At 44.5% G+C, this 20,467-nt stretch overlaps 2 protein-coding genes across 10 annotated transcripts in view; one reads left to right on the forward strand and one right to left on the reverse strand.

The window, feature by feature from the left end:
* The window catches only part of TERB1 (telomere repeat binding bouquet formation protein 1), a 569,128-nt gene extending 558,393 nt beyond the window's left edge, over positions 1–10,735 (forward strand). For 5 of the 7 annotated variants that reach the window (XM_063945548.1, XM_063945546.1, XM_063945550.1 and 2 more), the window contains one exon: positions 9,414–9,601. In XM_063945548.1, the coding sequence (XP_063801618.1) occupies positions 9,414–9,430 (17 nt within the window). In that variant the 3' untranslated portion in view covers positions 9,431–9,601. Of the gene's footprint in view, positions 1–9,413; positions 9,604–9,644 lie in introns of those variants that run through there. The other 2 variants (XR_010189500.1, XM_063945551.1) reach the window with 2 other exon arrangements.
* On the reverse strand, positions 10,388–17,853 carry LOC134969539 (probable serine/threonine-protein kinase kinX). Of its 3 annotated transcripts, none has more exons than XM_063945554.1 (2): positions 17,610–17,853; positions 10,388–12,745 (listed from the first exon to the last, which is right to left on the reverse strand). In XM_063945554.1, exon 2 carries the CDS (start codon positions 12,735–12,737, stop codon positions 10,836–10,838), a length of 1,902 nt encoding a protein of 633 aa, XP_063801624.1. In that variant the 5' UTR covers positions 12,738–12,745; positions 17,610–17,853; the 3' UTR covers positions 10,388–10,835. The 3 variants fall into 3 exon arrangements, with proteins under 3 accessions (XP_063801624.1, XP_063801623.1, XP_063801625.1); XM_063945553.1 differs by lacking the exon at positions 17,610–17,853 and adding an exon at positions 17,308–17,496; XM_063945555.1 differs by lacking the exon at positions 17,610–17,853 and adding an exon at positions 17,303–17,494.
* Positions 17,854–20,467: the final 2,614 nt, after the last annotated feature.

Consider the following 20,467-nt stretch of genomic DNA (forward strand, 5'->3'; position numbering starts at 1 on the left):
CAGCATGGCGAGCCCACAAAGGGACTCTTATCGCTATCCCCGCTGCCGGTATTCTGACGGACAGGATGCCGCTGTCAGGATATTGGACAGCTGGCATCCTGCCCGCCAGTAAAACATACTGAATCCCTATGCATTTATGCTGGTCTGCACCTTTCCTCAGTTGCCCAAACACTCCCTTACTGTACTTGTCTTTGGTAGAATTATAAAGTGCGAGTTGATGTAATGTAAATAATGCTTCCCATCCTTACAAATCTGTATTACTGTAACCATGTTGCATTGTTCTGGCCCTAGTACAGGATATAAAACAAAACAGCTAATTGTTGGTCATTGCAATGTGCACTCTTTTTAACCCTGTAACAAGTGTCCCTATTCATAGCTACCTAAAGATCATTAATAAACATTATTTAACAAATGCTGTCAATTGACCTCATAAAAGTCAATGACTTGGAATGAGAGTAATTAAAGAACACAACATTAAAGCATCATACAAGGTTGTTGGGTTTTTTCTATCACTTAGATGTACCATGCTTGACAATGGAAGATGCTGTGACAGACAAATGTTGATTGTTTTAGGCTACACCAGTGTACCATGATAATCAGGGGCCTGTTAAACATGGCTGAAGACCTGGCCTCTGAAAGTAGAATACATTTATTGGGTATGGGTTGTTAGGTCGACCACTAAAGGTCGACATGCATTAGGTTAACAGGGTCACTAGGTCGATATGGTCATTAGGTCGACATGGGTTTTTAGACTTCTTTGGCGACGTTTTCTTCGTAAAGTTACGGGGAACCCCAATTAGTGCACTGTGTCCCCTCGCTGCGCTCGGCACAGGTTACCGTTCCCAGTTGTAGTCCTCGTGGATCGTAAAATATGAAAAAGTCCAAAAACTGAAAGAAAATGTGAAAAACTCATGTCGACCTTTAGTGGTCGACCTAACGACTGTATCCCAGTTTATTTAGGCGAGTGTGTCAGGGCAGGCCATGTTGAAAATCTGTAAGCACTGCATGAGTAATACCCCTTTTCCCACTTCACAATTAAGAGCCATAAATATGCCAGGTCTAGCAGACGGCAAATTCCCAGGTCTCAGCCCCGATCCTGGTAAACAGCAGGATCAGGGACCCAGGACTCAGTCCAGATTGTTTTGCTTTCACACAAATACCCTTTTCAGACAGAAATCCCGGCAACTACCTGGCATTTCACTGCTGGGTCGTTTTGCCGGACTCTTCCTGGACCCACCGCCCTTTCACACAGAAAAGCAAATGACCGGGTCAAGAATTTCTACCCAGTAATTTGTGGATCAAAATGGGTGATGCGTCTGTGTGAAAGGGGCAACCTGGGTCAAAATTCTCGGCTCTCCAACCATGTTAAACTCCTGGGTCGAAGTCACGAGAATTTCAATCTGGGTTGACACTTTTACACAGAAAGCCGTGTTTTCGGCAAACTACTGGGTGGAACTTCTTCACCCGGGAATTTCGTTTTCTGTGTGAAAGGGGTATAACCAAAATCCAGTGGTTGCTGCACGTGCACTTGCAGGTAACCCGGGATTTTGCCTGATGTCATCTCCAAACACCAGCACTGCACCCGTATGCCCTGTGAATGGCACTGATCCAGAAATTACACAGTTCGACGCCGTGGTGGAAGAGCGGTATGTCTTGGGTCTGACGCAGTTTGGAACAGTGTCCCAAATGATGGACTGGACTAGGGACTTCAGTGGAAAAGGGGTATTAGTGCTCCTGTCTACACCATCTTTTTACATGAGGCTGTGCTGGTCGTTCCACGTGGAATTCTATTATTGAACCAAAATTACCAAATTAAACGTTATTGGTTTGCATAGATGGGTTAAATATTGATAATGGATTAACACACGCATATACTGCAGCCAGTACATTGTATTCTTCTCCTTTAACAAACCCAATACATATAAATTAATAATATAAGAGACAACAAACATTGGCCCTCATTCATATGTGATTGGAGGGACTATCGCTGCTGCTTACATAAAAGAAGCCGCAGCAATAACTCTAATATGGTAATGCAGAAGGGGTCGTCACGCCTCCTGCTGCATTACTGATCTGAATTGAGTCCAAGGACACAGTATCAGATCTTCCCCGGCACCATCAGCACGCTGTGTAGGGTCATACAAGCCGGTTGCCACAAGTCCTACCTAGAGGACAGCAAATCTCCATCCTAAGTTGGTTATCCTGCCCTTGTCCCTCCCCTGTAACAGCAACAACATACCTCTGTTTGGAGAAACGGAGGCCGTCGCCACTCCCAAACAGCATAAGACTGTCAAGCACCGCCAGTCCGATGCCGTAGTGCGACAGACATTGCAGTTCGGGTCCAGCGCAAAGTACCGAACATTGGTATTTAGTTGCATGAGCAGCTACCCTGTCCACACCTGAATGAGGGCCACTGTTTGATGGGGCCTGATTTTATATTAGATGATTACAGCAGACTTTGGCCCAGATTTATCAAGCCTTGGAGAGTGATAAATTGCACAGTGAAAGTACCAATCAACCAGCTCCTAGCTGACATGTTACAGGCTGTGGTTTGAAAAAATAAGATTTTACTCACCGGTAAATCTATTTCTCGTAGTCCGTAGTGGATGCTGGGACTCCGTAAGGACCATGGGGAATAGTGGCTCCGCAGGAGACTGGGCACAACTAAAGAAAGCTTTAGGACTACCTGGTGTGCACTGGCTCCTCCCCCTATGACCCTCCTCCAGACCTCAGTTAGGATACTGTGCCCGGAAGAGCTGACACAATAAGGAAGGATTTTGAATCCCGGGTAAGACTCATACCAGCCACACCAATCACACCGTATAACTCGTGATACTATACCCAGTTAACAGTATGAAATATAACTGAGCCTCTCAACAGATGGCTCAACAATAACCCTTTAGTTAGGCAATAACAATAAACAAGTATTGCAGACAATCCGCACTTGGGATGGGCGCCCAGCATCCACTACGGACTATGAGAAATAGATTTACCGGTGAGTAAAATCTTATTTTCTCTGACGTCCTAGTGGATGCTGGGACTCCGTAAGGACCATGGGGATTATACCAAAGCTCCCAAACGGGCGGGAGAGTGCGGATGACTCTGCAGCACCGAATGAGCAAACTCTAGATCCTCCTCAGCCAGGGTATCAAACTTGTAGACTCTTGCAAAAGTGTTTGAACCCGACCAATTAACCGCTCTGCAAATTTGTAAAGCAGAGACCCCTCGGGCAGCCGCCCAAGAAGAGCCCACTTTCCTCGTGGAATAGGCTTTTACAGATTTAGGGTGCGGCAGTCCAGCCGCAGAATGTGCAAGTTGAATCGTGCTATAGATCCAGCGAGCAATAGTCTGCTTAGAAGCAGGAGCACCCAGCTTGTTGGGTGCATACAGGATAAATAGCGAGTCAGTTTTCCTGACTCCAGCCGTCCTGGAAGCATATATTTTCCAGGGCCCTGACTACGTCCAGTAACTTGGAATCCTCCAAGTCCCAAGTAGCCGCAGGCACCACAATAGGTTGGTTCACATGAAAAACTGATACCACCTTAGGAAGGAATTAGGAACGAGTCCTCAATTCCGCCCTATCCATATAAAAAATTAGATAAGGGCTTTTGCATGATAAAGCCGCTAATTCTGATACACGCCTGGCCGACGCCAAGGCCAACAGCATGACCACTTTCCACGTGAGGTATTTTAGCTCCACGGATTTAAGTGGCTCAACCCAATGCGACTTCAGGAAATCCAACACCACGTTGAGATCCCACGGTGCCACTGGAGGCACAAACGGGGGCTGACTATGCAGCACTCCCTTAACAAAAGTCTGAACTTCAGGCAGTGAAGTCAGTTCTATTTTGGAAGAAAATCGATAGAGCCGAAATCTGGACCTTAATGGAACCCAATTTTAGGCCCATAGTCACCCCTGACTGTAGGAAGAGCAGAAATCGACCTAGCTGAAATTCCTCCGTTGGGGCCTTCCTGGCCTCACAGCACGCAACATATTTCCGCCATATGCGGTGATAATGGTTTGCGTTCACTTCTTTCCTAGCTTTAATTAGCGTAGGGATAACTTCCTCCGGAATGCCCTTTTCCTTCAGGATCCGGCGTTCAACCGCCATGCCGTCAAACGCAGCCGCGGTAAGTCTTGGAACAGACAGGGCCCCTGCTGCAGCAGGTCCTGTCTGAGCGGCAGAGGCCATGGGTCCTCTGAGATCATTTCTTGGAGTTCTGGGTACCAAGCTCTTCTTGGCCAATCCGGAACAATGAGTATAGTTCTTACTCCTCTCCTTCTTATTATTCTCATTACCCTGGGTATGAGAGGCAGAGAAGGGAACACATACACCGACTGGTACACCCACGGTGTTACCAGAGCGTCCACAGCTATCGCCTGAGGGTCCCTTGACCTGGCGCGATATCTTTTTAACTTTTTGTTGAGGCGGGACGCCATCATGTCCACCTGTGGCCTTTCCCAACGGTGTACAATCATTTGGAAGACTTCTGGATGAAGTCCCCACTCTCCCGGGTGGAGGTCGTGTCTGCTGAGAAAGCTTGCTTCCCAGTTGTCCACTCCGGGAATGAACACTGCTGACAGTGCTAACACATGATTTTCCGCCCATCGGAGAATCCTTGTGGCTTCTGCCATCGCCATCCTGCTTCTTGCGCCGCCCTGTCGGTTTACATGAGCGACCGCCGTGATGTTGTCTGACTTGATCAGCACCGGCCGGTGTTGAAGCAGGGGTCTAGCCTGACTTAGGGCATTGTAAATGGCCCTTAGTTCCAGAATATTTATGTGTAGGGAAGTCTCCTGACTTTTCCATAGTCCTTGGAAGTTTCTTCCCTGTATGACTGCCCCCCAGCCTCGAAGGCTGGCATCCGTGGTCACCAGGACCCCGTCCTGTATGCCGACTCTGCGGCCCCCTAGAAGATGAGCACTCTGCAGCCACCACAACAGCGACACCCTGGCCCTTGGAGACAGGGTTATCCGCCGATGCATCTGAAGATGCGACCCGGACCACTTGTCCAACAGATCCCACTGGAAGATCCTTGCATGGGACCTGGCGAATGGAATTTCTTCGTAAGAAGCTACCATCTTTCCCAGGGCTCGCGTGCATTGATGCACCGACACCTGTATTTGTATTAGGAGGGCTCTGTCTAGAGACGACAACTCCTTGGACTTCTCCTCCAGGAGAAACCCTTTTTATCCTGTTCTGTGTCCAGAACCATACCCAGGAACAGTAGACGCGTCGTAGGAACCAGCTGCGACTTTGGAATATTCAGAATCCAGCCGTGCTGTTGTAGCACTTTCCGAGATAGTGCTACTCTGACGAACAACTGCTCCCTGGACCTCGCCTTTATAAGGAGATCGTCCAAGTACGGGATAATTATTTCGGTCATTACCTTGGTAAATACCCTCGGTGCCGGGGACAGACCAACGGCAACGTCTGGAATTGGTAATGACAATCCTGTACCACAATTTTGAGGTACTCCTGGTGAAGAGGGTAAATAGGGACATGCAGGTAAGCATCCTTGATGTCCAGTGATACCATGAAATTCTCCAGGCTTGCAATAATCGCCCTGAGCGATTCCATTTTGAACTTGAACCTTCGTATATAAGTGTTCAAGGATTACAATTTTAGAATGGGTCTCACCGAACCGTCTGGTTTCGGTACCACAACATTTTGGAATAGTAACCCCGGCCTTGTTGAAGGAGGGGTACCTTGATTTCACCTGCTGTGAATTGCCGCCAGTACTACCTCCCTTTCTCCGAGGGCAGCAGGCAAGGCTGATGTGAGGTAACGGCGAGTGGGAGTCGCCTCGAACTCCAGCCTGTATCCCTGTGATACTACTTGCAGAACCTAGGGATCCACCTGTGGGCAAGCCCACTGGTCCCTGAAGTTCCCGAGACGCGCCCCCACAGCACCTGTCTCCACCTGTGGAGCCCCAGCGTCATGCGGTGGACTCGGAGGAAGCGGGGGAAGATTTTTGATCCTGGGAACTGGCTGTCTGGTGCAGCTTTTTCCTTCTTCCCTTGTCTCTGTGCAGAAAGGAAGCGCCTTTGACCCGCTTGCTTTTCTGAAGCCGAAAGGACTGTACCTGAAAATACGGTGCTTTCTTAGGCTGTGAGGAAACCTGAGGTAAAAATCTTTCTTCCCAGCTGTTGCTGTGGATACGAGGTCCCAGAGACCATCCCCAAACAATTCCTCACCCTTATAAGGCAGAATCTCCATGTGCCTTTTAAAGGCAGCATCACCTGTCCACTGCCAGGTCTCTAATACCCTGGCAGAATGGACATTGCATTAATTCTGGATGCCAGCCGGCAAATATCCCTCTGTGCATCCTTCATATATAAGACGACGTCTTTAATATGCTCTATGTTAGCAAAATATTATCCCTGTCTAGGGTATTAATATTATCTGACAGGGTATCAGACCACGCTGCAGCAGCACTATTTATGCTGAGGCAAATGCAGGTCTCAGTATAGTACCTGAGTGTGTATATACAGACTTCAGGATAGCCTCCTGCTTTTTATCAGCAGGCTCCTTCAAAGTGGCCGTATCCCAAGACGACAGTGCCACCTTTCTTGACAAACGTGCGAGCGCCTTATCCACCCTAGGGGATATCTCCCAACGTGACCTATCCTCTGCGGGAAAGGGTACGCTAGCAGTAACTTTTTAGAAATTACCATTTTCTTATCGGGGGAACCCACGCTCTTTACACACTTCATTCACTCATCTGATGGGGGAACAAAACACTGGCTGCTTTTTCTCCCCAAACATAAAACCCCTTTTATGTGGTACATGGGTTAATGTCAGAAATGTGTAACACATTTTTCATAGCCGAGATCATGTAACGGATGTTCCTAGTGGATTGTGTATATGTCTCAACCTCGTCGACACTGGAGTCAGACTCCGTGCCGACATCTGTGTTTGCCATCTGGGGTAACGGGCGTTTTTTGAGCCCCTGATGGCCTTTGAGACGCCTGGGCAGGAGCGGGCTAAGAAGCCGGCTGTCCCACAGCTGTTACGTCATCCAGCCTTTTATGTAAGGAGTTGACATTGTCGGTTAATACCTTCCACCTATCCATCCACTCTGGTGTCGGCCCCACAGGGGGCGACATCCCATTTATCGGCCTCAGCTCCGCCTCCACGTAACCTTCCTCATCCAACATGTCGACACAGCCGTACCGACACACCACACACAGGGAATGCTCTGACTGAGGACAGGACCCCACAAAGTCATTTGGGGAGACAGAGAGAGAGTATGCCAGCACACACCAGAGCGCTATATAATGCAGGGATTAACACTATAACTGAGTGATTTTTCCCCCAATAGCTGCTTGTATACACATATTGCGCCTAAATTTTGTGCCCCCCCTCTCTTTTTAACCCTTTGAGCCTGAAAACTACAGGGGAGAGCCTGGGGAGCTGTCTTCCAGCTGCACTGTGAAGAAAAAATGGCGCCAGTGTGCTGAGGGAGATAGCCCCGCCCCTTTTTCGGCTGACTTTTCTCCCGCTTTTTTTATGGATTCTGGCAGGGGTAATATATCACATATATAGCCCTGGGACTATATATTGTGATGATTTGCCAGCCAAGGTGTATTATATTGCCCTCAGGGCGCCCCCCCCCCCCAGCGCCCTGCACCCATCAGTGACCGGAGTGTGAGGTGTGCATGAGGAGCAATGGCGCACAGCTGCAGTGCTGTGCGCTACCTTGTTGAAGACAGAAGTCTTCTGCCGCCGATTTTCCGGAACACTTCTTGCTTCTGGCTCTGTAAGGGGGCCGGCGGCGCGGCTCCGGGGCCGAACATCGAGGTCGGGTCCTGTGGTCGATCCCTCTGGAGCTAATGGTGTCCAGTAGCCTAAGAAGCCCAAGCTACCACCAGTTAGGTAGGTTCGCTTCTTCTCCCTTTAGTCCCTCGCTGCAGTGAGTCTGTTGCCAGCAGATCTCACTGTAAAATAAAAAACCTAAAATATACTTTCTTTCTAGGAGCTCAGGAGAGCCTCTAGTGTTCATCCAGCTCAGCCGGGCACAAGATTCTAACTGAGGTCTGGAGGAGGGTCATAGTGGGAGGAGCCAGTGCACACCAGGTAGTCCTAAAGCTTTCTTTAGTTGTGCCCAGTCTCCTGCGGAGCCGCTATTCCCCATGGTCCTTACGGAGTCCCAGCATCCACTTAGGACGTCAGAGAAATTACAGTTAGGAGCTGATTGGTTGGTACTTTATCACTCTAAAGCAGGCTTTTTCAACCAGTGTGCCGCAGAGCCGGAGCAGCTTCCTGCACCTTCAGAGTGAACTGTTGGCCCGGGCTCTTCTTAGAGGATCAGTCGTGCTCCGGCCGTGACGTATGCCTTGAAGACGCGGCGGTGTGATATCGGTCACGACCGCCGCATCTCACCACTCAGCCAGCCCACCCACCTGCATACACAGCTTTCCTTGCCCACCCACATCCACACCTGCCCAACCGCCTGCTGCTCAGTATTCGTAGAATTCCACTATGAACAACCCCCACCACTGAGGGACAGGGAGGACAGCTGACAGGAAAGGGCTAATATTTGGGGGGGGGGTTTCTACTGTGGGGAACAATTGGATTTATGTGGGGAGAATAAGGATTTATGGGGGGGGGGGGGGGGGACAAGGTGAATAATTCATGTGGGTAGCAATATGATTTATGTGGGGAGCAATGTGAGTTTTTTTCTGTGTAGGCCAATGTATGTGTGGATTATTTTTTTTTGCTGTGAGGGCCAATGTGTGCGTTTTGTTTTTTTCTGTGGGGAACCGATGGTGTGCCTTGGGAATTTTAAGATATTGTTCGGTGTGCCACGAGTAAAAAAAAAGGTTGGAAATCACTGCTCTAAGGGGTCTATATTTACTAAGCCTTGGCTGGAGGTAAAGTGGATGTAGATAAAGTTCCAGCCAATCAGCCCATAACTGTCATGTTACAGGCTAGGTTTGTGGAAAAACGACAGTTAGGAGCCGATTGGCTGATACTTTCTCTCCGTCCACTTTACCTCCATCCAAGGTTTAGTATTTAGTAAATAGATTCCTAAGGCTTGACAAATCTGGGCCTTTCTACCTAACATAAAAGTTGAAATCTGTCCTATAAAATCATCTTTATAACCGGTGCTTGGGGTATATTTACTAAATGATATCCGTGTAAATCACTTTAGTGGCAATTTGCGAGAAAGGAGAGGGAGGGCAACAATTGTCATTTTGTAAAATTGCCATTTAGTGTGTGTTCCTTATTCTCCATTTAGGTCTACTTTATTCTTACTATTCACAAATACGTATGCATAATAGAAGACACATTAAATTTATAGATGGAAATATAAGGTTTTGAGATAATACAACATATTGAGGAGCAGCCTTTTCTTAAAATCAATATTTGTGTTAACCTGAATGTGTTCCTTCTCTTCCCATTTAGAGCCACCTCCACAGTAAGATTTTCTAACTCACTAGAACAAGTGCTAAAGAAACTTATGAACAAGTCTCCTTTCAATGCAGCTGCCGCCACAATACTTTCAACTGGGAAAGATCTTCAGAGGTCATACCATTTATATTCAGAGCTCTGCAGGTGAAGATTTAAACAGTACTGTAAAAAAAATAAAAAAATAAAAATAAAAAACCTCTGAATCTAGCTATCCATTTTTTCCAGAAACTCTTTCCTCACAGTCATCTTGTTTCGAGCTGCTCTTCCCTTCTGAGACTTGCACCAAAAAACAGATTTTCCAGACTCGCACTTCAAAAGTGTTTTCTTTTTAAAGTAATTAAGGCAATAGTTTGATTTTATGTTACAATCATCCTGTGTGTTCAGGGCAACAGAAAGCCCTTTGTAAAAAAAAAAAAAAAGAAGGTTTGCAAGATAAACATTTCACACTTGGGGCAAAACTACAATATAACATTTTACTTTCAATATTATGTAAAGTGAACTCTATGGAGTAAACGGGATGCAATTAAAATAACGGCTTTGGGATCTCTGCGTTCAAGAGACTGACGCCGGAATTCCAACAGCTAGTGAAATACCGACGCCCAGGAATCCCGCCCACCTCCGGTTATTTCCACTCGGTTGGTGGGTCCACACCACCAACCGAGTGGGAATATAACCTGTGGTGAGCCACCGGGCCCGAAGTATGGCCAGCACAGTGAACCCACAAGGGGACTCGCCGGATTCCAACAGACAGGATGTGGCTGTCTGTATACTGACAGCCGGCATCCATCTGCTGGTAAGACGTATATATTCCGAGCAAACATAGCCATCAACGCCATAGTCCTTTTTGATGAGGATCTTAAAATAGCCCAGTAATCTAAATTGTTCCTGCAATTCATGGTATTGTGAACCTAAATACTCCCAACATTTCCACTACATTGTACAAATAGGAAACGCATGAATCCACAACATAAACTTAAATATGATATTTTATTTGTGGAAAAACATTGTGAAGTTCATGCGTTAAGACATTTTTAACATCGGGTTAAGCGCACAACAATTTATCATGGGCCTTGGTCACTTGTCTAATAATTGGCATTTTAATCATCAATAGTAAATACTTTTGTCCAATGAGAAGATAGAAAACATTGATATAAATAAGACTCCTATACTTAGGAGCTTAACATTAATAAATTAAGCTATATTAATTTGGTAGAATCGAAGGGTTCAAGTCAACAGTAAAAAATTTGGCCAGAGTGTTTTTGAATTTTACTTCACAACTGTAAATTAGTCTTTTTTTTTCTTATGAAGGATTTGGTCACAGACAAATGTATACAGTTCATATTGTGGATGTTTTGCATTACTTAACCTTTGAATAAAAGGGAAAAGAAGGGGTGGGCGGGAGGGGACCTCATGCTTTTATTCATTGCATACTTGAATTTCATGGCCTTCACCCTGCCCGTTAAGCTCATGAAGGTCTTTGTCGGATCCATTCTCTATATGCACCTTAATTTCTTCTTTGAGAGGCAAGCCATTGCCCACACCATGTTTATTAATGATCTGCGGAGCAGAGGACTCCTTTTCATCTTTCCGTTCTTCGCCAGGAGTTTCTTCATTCTCAGTTTTATCTTCAGCTGGGTCACAGATTGCTGTAGTAGCTTTAAAGGTTGTTTGATCAGTTTCATTCTTTGAGGACTCCAAGATAACCACTGCTGAATCATTACAATCATCCTCCCCCACCTGTTCTGTTTGTTTATCCAAGACCAGGCCCTCTTCTTTTGCTCCCTTTTGCTTATCTTCTACTTCCTGCACTGCTGAGGCATTGGCCTGCACATCTTGTACAGAGTCCTCAGAAATTCCATTTTGCATTACAAAAGCCTCTTGATCAGTATTATGCTCAGCTGAAGTCACATCTGATGTCTGCTCTGCAGGTACAGATTCAGAAATAGACTGGATTTCTACAGCATTTATACCCTGATCACCAGAACCTAAAGTTTCCTTATTCTCAGTATTGTCTTCAATATGATCAGGCACTTCATTTGATGGCAACTGTTCAGATGGGCATTCTTTTGTTTCCTTAATTTCACATACTTGCTCAGACTCAGGGCAACTTTCTGGGTTTGTCACTGGTCCTGCACCCTCAGCCACTGGAACAGGATCTGCAGGCTGTTTACTAGACATTTGTTCCACGAGCACAGACTCTGATAATGCAGGTTCTACTGGCTCTGTCACCAGGTCTGACTCAGACTTTACCAGCTCTGTAACTGGCAAATGGGTTTCTAATGGTTCAGGATCTACTACCACCGACTTCCTCAGAGGTTCAGGCACTGCAGGCTCTACATCTGGCACAGATACAGGTTCCTGCAATTTAGGCTCTACATCCAGCACAGGCTTCTGCAATTTAGGCTCTATATCCTGCACAGACAAAGGCTCCTGCAATTTAGGATCAGATACAGATTCTTGCAATTTAGGCTCTACATCAGAAACAGACACAGGCTCTTGCAATTTCGGCTCTACCAGCTCAACATCTGCCACCGACACAGGCTCTACCAGAACATTTTCAGTGCCTAATAGCTCAACAACCTCAGGCACTTTTTCAGATAGTTCTGGTTTGATCACAGAATCCACTACCTGTGTAACCTCTTTCGTTGCTTGCTCGGAAACTTGTTCTGTTTTCGGCATTACAGTCTGAGATTTCTCCTTTTCTACTTCCACCTTTGTCGCTGGCTCAGTTACATGTTTGGACTCAACTTCTTTCTTGTCCACCGCAGATGATGCTTGCTGGGTCACAGTCTGGTTTGGCTGTATAATGTCTGGAACTTCCTGCTCCACTACCAGCAGGGATTCCTGAGTTTCTTTAGCCACTGACTCTTCCTTCTTCAAGTCACAATCAGTTTGAGGTTTGTCCCCAGATGGACTTTTCTCATCCTTTGCTCCTTCACAAGCCTTCTCCTGAGTGGTACTTGAACTCTCAACATATTCCAATTTGTTTTGCAATTGGTTGGTCTCTTCTACTTGCTTTTGTTCTGTACTAGGGTTGTTCTCTGGCTTTTGGTCTTTGTTGGAATTCTCTTTGGTAGTTTCACCAGATGTAACCTCAGTGCTGGACCGTTTCTCTGCTTGGGCTTTCGGTTCCTCACTTACACCATTGTTCTTAGTTTGGTCAATGGGAGTTTTTTCACCAAGTGGTTCTGCTGCATCTTTTTGCCCCTCCTGAGTCTCTGTTTCTTTCGGTTCAACTTCTGTTGTTTCTGTAGACTCTCCATCTTTACCAGCACCAAGACAATATCCCTTCTTCTTCTTACTTAGCTTTGCCCCCATTGTTATTACTGTAGGAAAATAAAAATAAGAGTTTATTGTAAGGACTATACATTAATAACCTTTTAATTTCCAGTGTAACCTAAAACACATCACTTGCAGAAAGCAGTCCTGCCTTATGTTCACTATCTTCAAGTGCCACAGAAGGTACAGGCCCCATAACTGGAAACAATCATTATTGTAACCCATACACCCACTCGTTCAGATGTCCCATTCCTTAATGAGCAATAAATTCACAGATGGCCAGCTTTCCTCTCCTCTAGACCGATAAAAAACACTGTGCTGGGATATTCTTGTCTGAGCAGCCTTGGCAGATCGGCAATAAAGTATCTCCTGATATTTGCTACGCCTGCTATGTTGCTGGACAATCTCACAAAGACATGCTTTTGTGACTGCACAAGTTCTAAGAAAATGTGTTGCCTTTGCTGAAAGATAATGAACCTCTTTGGGCTGGAGAAAGAAAGAAAGAAAGAAAGAAAGAAAGAAAGAAAGAAAGAAAGAAAGAAAGAAAGAAAGAAAGAAAGAAAGAAAGAAAGAAAGAAAGAAAGAAAGAAAGAAAGAAAGAAAGAAAGAAAGAAAGAAAGAAAGAAAGAAAGAAAGAAAGAAAGAAAGAAAGAAAGAAAGAAAGAAAGAAAGAAAGAAGAAAGAAAGAAAGAAAGAAAGAAGAAAGAAAGAAAGAAAGAAAGAAAGAAAGAAAGAAAGAAAGAAAGAAAGAAAGAAAGAAAGAAAGAAAGAAAGAAAGAAAGAAAGAAAGAAAGAAAGAAAGAAAGAAAGAAAGAAAGAAAGAAAGAAAGAAAAGAAAGAAAGAAAGAAAGAAAGAAAGAAGAAGAAAGAAAGAAAGAAAGAAAGAAAGAAAGAAAGAAAGAAAGAAGAAAGAAAGAAAGAAAGAAAGAAAGAAAGAAAGAAAGAAAGAAAGAAAGAAAGAAAGAAAGAAAGAAGAAAGAAAGAAAGAAAGAAGAAAGAAAGAAAGAAAGAAAGAAAGAAAGAAAGAAAGAAAGAAAGAAAGAAAGAAAAGAAAGAAAAAGAAAGAAAGAAAAGAAAGAAAGAAAGAAAGGTTACATTCAGATCTCCTTAACAGTATGCACAATGTCTACAGTCTGCTGGTAGCACTTTTGGCGTTTGTAATCACTTGAGAGCAAATATTAATGTTAATAAAAAGACAGAAAGAGGGGCAAGCACCACATCTGAGAGTCTGTGGGGTTAGCGTAATAGCAGATTTAGTAAACCTACTATAGAGAAAACTACTATATGGTGGGGGAAGGGGGGCTTGACTTGGGAGAATTACAGATATGGTGAGCCCCCAGAAATACCAAATTCAAAAGAAACTGCTCATAGGCAACTATTTAGATTGATGCCCCTGAAGTGGGAGTACCTATTTTTATGAAGCAGGAAGCACACGCTTTAAATATTCTGTACACCCAATTTAATATGAATGCTGTGAAAGAACTTCTATTGTGGTTGCCAGGGTAAATTAGAGACACCAATCATTTAATGCTTCCAGGCAGGAGGGGCTAAGTCATGGCAAGGGGAGAGCTGATCTAATGCTAGGTGGCATGTTAGTTAACATTACATCATGATTACAAGTGCTCCAGGGCGGATCTACATGGTTCTTAAGTACATCTTGCCCGCTGCTTTAGATGTATTCCATTCAACAGAACGTTTAACAGTGATCAGGCTCCTATCCTGATCACAAACGCCACTCGCACAATCACTCAGGGTACCATGCATACTGCAAGCTGCACTTACAGTATGCTGTGCATCCCCCTCCCCATCTACTGTATATGCCATTGAGCATTCAACCTGGAATTGGATGAGGCATAGCCATAGCTTGTAGTGGTTTTTGTCTATTCTCAGTCAAGCACTGAGCATGCACCGCCCCGAGTCACTGTGTGTTCCTTTCAATTACAATATGTTCTGTCCGAGATGCATTTTGTTGAATGCAAGTTGAACAAAATGCATCTGAAGGGGTATCACAGACTGAACACCAGCATGCATGCAGCCGTAATAGTGCCCAGGTGTAGAGCAGCCCTAGACACAGCCTGCTGCACAAATCTCATACCTGCCCCTAGACCTACATACCCACATCCAAAGAGTTCTGCTCATAGGTACTTTATTCCCCCTTACCATCAAGATGTATATATAAGAGAGAAATAAGTGTACCTGTTTCTTTACGGGCTGTATAACACACTATTCAGTCAACTTGATTTATATGCCCGTGACCTGTTGGTTAAAGTTCTTCTGTTGCAAAGACCATGGAGGATATTTATCAAAGCTTGTAGGGAGATATAGTACTAACCAATCAGCTTCTGACACTTTATAGCAGGCAATCCCAGTCTTGGTCTTCAAGACATTTACAGTCCAGGTTTTAGTCATATCCTGGTTTCAGTACAGAAGCCTAAACGTATAAAAACCGAGGTGCTAATTAATCCACCTGTGCTCAAGCCTGGATATCACTAAAACCTGGAGTTAGCGTGCCTAGAGGACGGGATCCGGTCTGAAGATCGACAGTATCTAGGTCGACAATGTTTAGGTCGACCACTATAGGTCGACAGTCACTAGGTCGACATGGATGGAAGGTCGACAGGGTTTCTAGGTCGACATGTGCTAGGTCGACAGGTCTAAAGGTCGACATGAGTTTTTCAAATTTTTTTCTTTTTTTGAATTTTTTCATACTTAACGATCCACGTGGACTACGATTGGAACGGTAATCTGTGCGAGCGAAGCGAAGGCACCATGCCCGAAGCATGGCGAGCGAAGCGGTGCACTAATTTGGGATCCCGGTCACTCTACGAAGAAAACTACACCAAAAAAAAAAAAATCCTCATGTCGACCCTTAGACCTGTCGACCTAGAAACCCTGTCGACCTTCCATCCATGTCGACCTAGTGACTGTCAACCTATAGTGGTCGACCTAGATACTGTCGATTTGATGTACCACACCCCTAGAGGACAGGGGTTGGGAATTTTACCTCTTTTCAACCTCACTATGTATAGGCTGGGTTTGAAAAAAGGTAATTTAGGAGCGTACTGGTAGGTACTTGCTCTCCAAGTTTTAATAAATAACCCCCCCCATGATTTGGAGCATAATAGCTTTTTAGTAAGCAGACATATGGAAAAACTGATAATTACATGTAGACTCAAATTATATACTGCAGTTACAAGTCCACACATTATAGGGAAGCTTTTAAAACCATTACACCCACACCCTATTTAAAGTATAAGGGTCGTATTTACTAAGCAGTGGATTTACCCCAAACAAGAAACAATTTTTTTTCACTGCCAGATTTAAGGGGGCAATAAGCCTGATTTTGCATTTACTATTATTGCCCTTTAAAATATGGCAGACAACAGATACAAATCAAAACCACCACTTAGTAAGTATACCCCTAAATCCTCTAGTAGAAACCTGATTTACGGTACCAAAAGTGGATACAGCACATGCCCATTGTTTGATGGATGTTCTTTGTTATGCAAAGCAATCTGTCAGGCCTACAATTATCTCACACAGAGATGCTTTAATAGGAGTGTAGCTGCAGTGTTTAAAGGGTTTGGAGGAAAGAAATAAGAATGGAGATCAATACCCTTTCAAAATATCCCAAGTAATGCTGTTCTTGGCTCTGGTTCATTGTACATTTCTCAGCTGATAAGAGGTCTTGCATTTAGAATGTTAACCAAATGAGTGCCACAAAAGGCAACACCGTCTTCTGGATGGCATTTTAGGCCCGTACAGCATAGCATTAGTTAATCCCTGAACAATAGACATTGATCTGTCCCATGGTACATGTGCATTAGACACGCAGAGTTGAACCCTCTCACTGTAAAGATGGGGCGGGGACCAGAGGCAGCTAAAGGGTTAAGTTCCACTGTAACAAGCAGATGGAAAGAATAGGATATACCAGATGCAAATTGATTTAATTACAATTATTTCATGTGGGGGAGTTTAATTGCAGGGCTGGTACTTTTATCACGCAACACATCTGTTCTAGGACAATAAGAGAAACAAATAAATATTAATAATCATCATCATCATCATCATCCGGGTGGGGGACCAAAAAAAACTTGACAGCTTTTAAAAATAAATATTTAATCTACAGCTGCAGTACATTAACCCCGACTCTGCTGCATAGAATAGATGCCTAGCTTTAACCCAGCAGCACATGACATGCACTGCTACAGTGCCCTCTACAATACGGATTTTACAGAAGCCACAATGTGGCGATGAATAAAATATCACTGGCTCCGAGCCACTGAGCTGACACTCTAGAGGGGAGGGAGTGAAATCAAATATAATAATAAAAAAATAAAAAAAAAGTAACATGGAGATAAGTATCTCATGTCTGTGATTGCTGGCTACGGGGAATGGGGTGTGATGGCTAATTGGCTATAAGCATTAAAACATGCATAAAAATAAAATATCCAACCCACAAAAATACAGCTCTAAGCCTGAACACACACTATAAAATATATATATATATATATATATATATATATATATATATATATACATACACACTTTAACATTTCAGACGTGGGTCGCCTATACAATAAATAGAAAATCCCCTCTCCTACCTTACACAGCGATTGTGGATCTGCCACTGGCATTTCAGGCTGCAAAGTACAAGTGTACTCAGGCTGGCTTCCCAGCCATATCAGCCTGTGAGAGATGGACCTGTGCACTTAGGCTGTGGTTTTGCTGCAGTGAGGTTAGCACAGTGCACAGAACAAAGAAGCTAGCCTCTGCGCAAAGTCAGCATCTCGTCCTAGCTACGCTACACATGCTGCAAGCCAGCTACCACACACACACACACCCAACCCAACCACCAGGTGCCACCTTCTCAGCTGCAACTAAATGTGTAGCCTTGGTGGCATGACATACCTCAGAGCCGTAGCCAAGCTGGGAGTCAGAGATGCAGCAGAACCAGGAGTGGTTGGGTTAGTACTGAGAGCAAGATGGAGAGTGACAGATGCTCCCCTCTCAGAGGTACAATCTGGTGCTCACCATCCCCCTCCTCCTCCTCTCCTTTTACATTCACTCCCCTCTCTGCATCTGCTGTATTGAAGACCTCAAAACGCATACTCTACCCCTTGTCTGTGACTAGTCCATTTAAAGAGCCAACTGCTCTAGCTTGTATGTGTCATAGCCCTGGGGAATAAAAGAAATGGCTTTCTCTACACTGCTCTGCTGTAATATGTAATTTCCTGCTATTAAACATGTACCTGCTTCCTTTCCTACATGTGAATTTTATATTACATTATAGGAAATGTGTATCGTATAGGTTCAATTAGCATTCATAGGGTTAATGCCTCATTGCAGTCTTTGGTAGTAGTGCACCAAATAAAGCCGTAATTTTGTTTTAACCCTGTCATTACCAAATTAATATATGTAATTGATGCATCATGGTATTGCTTTAGGAAGGCAGATCAGTAAGGGAGTTCAAGATAAGCCATTTCAGTATACTTTCCCACTGATTTTTCCTTTTATTTTCCAAATACATCTGCAGAATGAAATATCACATTTACTTGTAAGCGCCTTAAGCTTTAGGGGGGATTGGCTAAGGGGTAGACTCCATGAGTTATTCTGGCCTATTCCCGGCAACTGTCTTCTTTTCACAGTAACAAAATAGTCTACGTCTGCTTTTCACACTTGTTTTCCAGCTGCAATCACCAAGGCTGAGTTAATTATCTGGAGGTAAGGCATTTTTGACATTCAGTTGCAAATTTAACCAAGGTGATTACAATTGGATAATTAGTGTTAAAAGCAGGAACAGAGTATTGCCTTCTTGTGAAAAGGAGTCAGATTGGTAAATGTGCTGACCAGTGATTAATTAGAAGTGAGGACAGGTCAAATGGATGTGAGATTTGTAACACACTTCCCCCAATAGACCCTCCCGAACATAGCTAGAACTGATGGGTGGAATTGCAGCACTCTGCTAGGTAGTGTAGATCTGCCTGAGAACGCTTCATTTCACCCCAGCGTGTTGGATTTCTGTTTGCACCTAATGATCTGCCAGATTTTGAGATAATGAATAAGACCAATTTAATTTTGTTTCCTCCCAAACTGATTGGGCGCTGTAACCCAGAACAGCTACATACGGGTACAAGTGACATATTTTGTGAACAAGCCAGCTTACTTATACCACTTTCCCATCTAAATCCTGGGTCCAACCCATATTTGTAGATTCTCCCGGAACAGACGGGAGGCTCCCAAAACTTGGTAGTATGATCCAACCTGGGTTTTGGAACACAGTTCCAACCCGGGTCAAAACCCATTTCCACTGAACCTTCGATCCAGGTTATTCTCAGGTCACACGTATTCTTCCCTTTCACACTGTACCCGTGTTTCTGTGCTTTTGAAGGGGCATTTTTTCCACTGAGCCGCAACCTGGGTTATTGCGGCAGTGGAAAAGGAATATAAGTGGGAAAAGCAGACACATTATATTCTTGCGGGCAGATACCTTTATTCCAATTCAAGAAAAATTACATCATTAGTGAAGAGGTCATTTTTTTTAAACCTTGAACAACTCCCTCCTGGCAAGATAAAGTTGTAGTTGGATAATATTGACATTTCTCAAGCAAGCATTGATATAAGTCCTCTGAATTTCTAAAACAAACTGATAATGAATTTCTAGTTTGCAATGTATTAAAAGTCTAGCTGCAGGCCTGTTTTACCCACTGTGCAGTTAGATTAAGGGGTCTACATGACAATCACATGACAAGGTTAGCATAATATCTTTTTAAACCGGGACACCTATAGTATAAATTACAAAGGTTCTGTGGCTTGCTAAATCAAGCCTGTATTTCACCTGGTTTAAATCATAGGTGCCCCGGATTAGAGGGATATTATGGCAGGCCTAGCTACATAGAGGCCTGGAGCTGTAGGTCTATCTGCGGGATGTAGTTATATGACTGGCGGTCAGGAGACCGACGGTCACGTAATCTCCCACTACATCCCGCCCCCTCACAATCCCGACGGTCGTCATGCCGACCAACAGGGAATATTCCCACTCGTGGGTGTCCATGACACCCATAGAGTAGCACAGAGCCCACAAGGGGCTTGCTGCACTCGCCACCTTCCCCCTCGCTGGGATCTCCTGACGGCCGGTCGCGCATACCACACCACTATCCGCACCATTGTTAATCTGGCTCTGCATTTGCCATAATATCCATTTAATCCGGGACACCTATGATTTCCACAGGTTCGCGGCTGGTTAAATTTATTTCACCTGGTTTAAATCAGGCACAAAACCTGTGTAAATCATGGGTGTCCCATCTTAAAGGGATATTATGGGAAACCTACAAATACTAAACTGCTTCTTTTCACATTAGACATCACTGTCAATCTTTTTTGTACAATGGGGGTCATTCCGAGTTGTTCGCTCGCAAGCCGTTTTTAGCAGCTTTACACACGCTAAGACGCCGCCTACTGGGAGTGAATATTAGCATAGTAAAATTGAGAACGAAAGATTCGCAATATTGCGAAAAGACATCTCTGTGCAGTTTCTGAGTAGCTCCAGACTTACTCTGCCAGTGCGATCAGTTCAGTGCTTGTCGTTCCTGGTTTGACGTCACAAACACTCCCAGCGTTCACCCAGCCACTCCTCCGTTTCTCCAGCCACTCCCGCCTTTTTCCCAGAAACGGCAGCGTTTTTTCTCACATGCCCATAAAACGGCCAGTTTCCGCCCAGAAACACCCACTTCCTGTCAATCACATTACGATCACCAGAACGAAGAAAA

This window comes from Pseudophryne corroboree, chromosome 11, assembly GCF_028390025.1.
Source record: "Pseudophryne corroboree isolate aPseCor3 chromosome 11, aPseCor3.hap2, whole genome shotgun sequence".
In the NCBI taxonomy this organism is placed as follows: Eukaryota; Metazoa; Chordata; class Amphibia; order Anura; family Myobatrachidae; genus Pseudophryne; species Pseudophryne corroboree.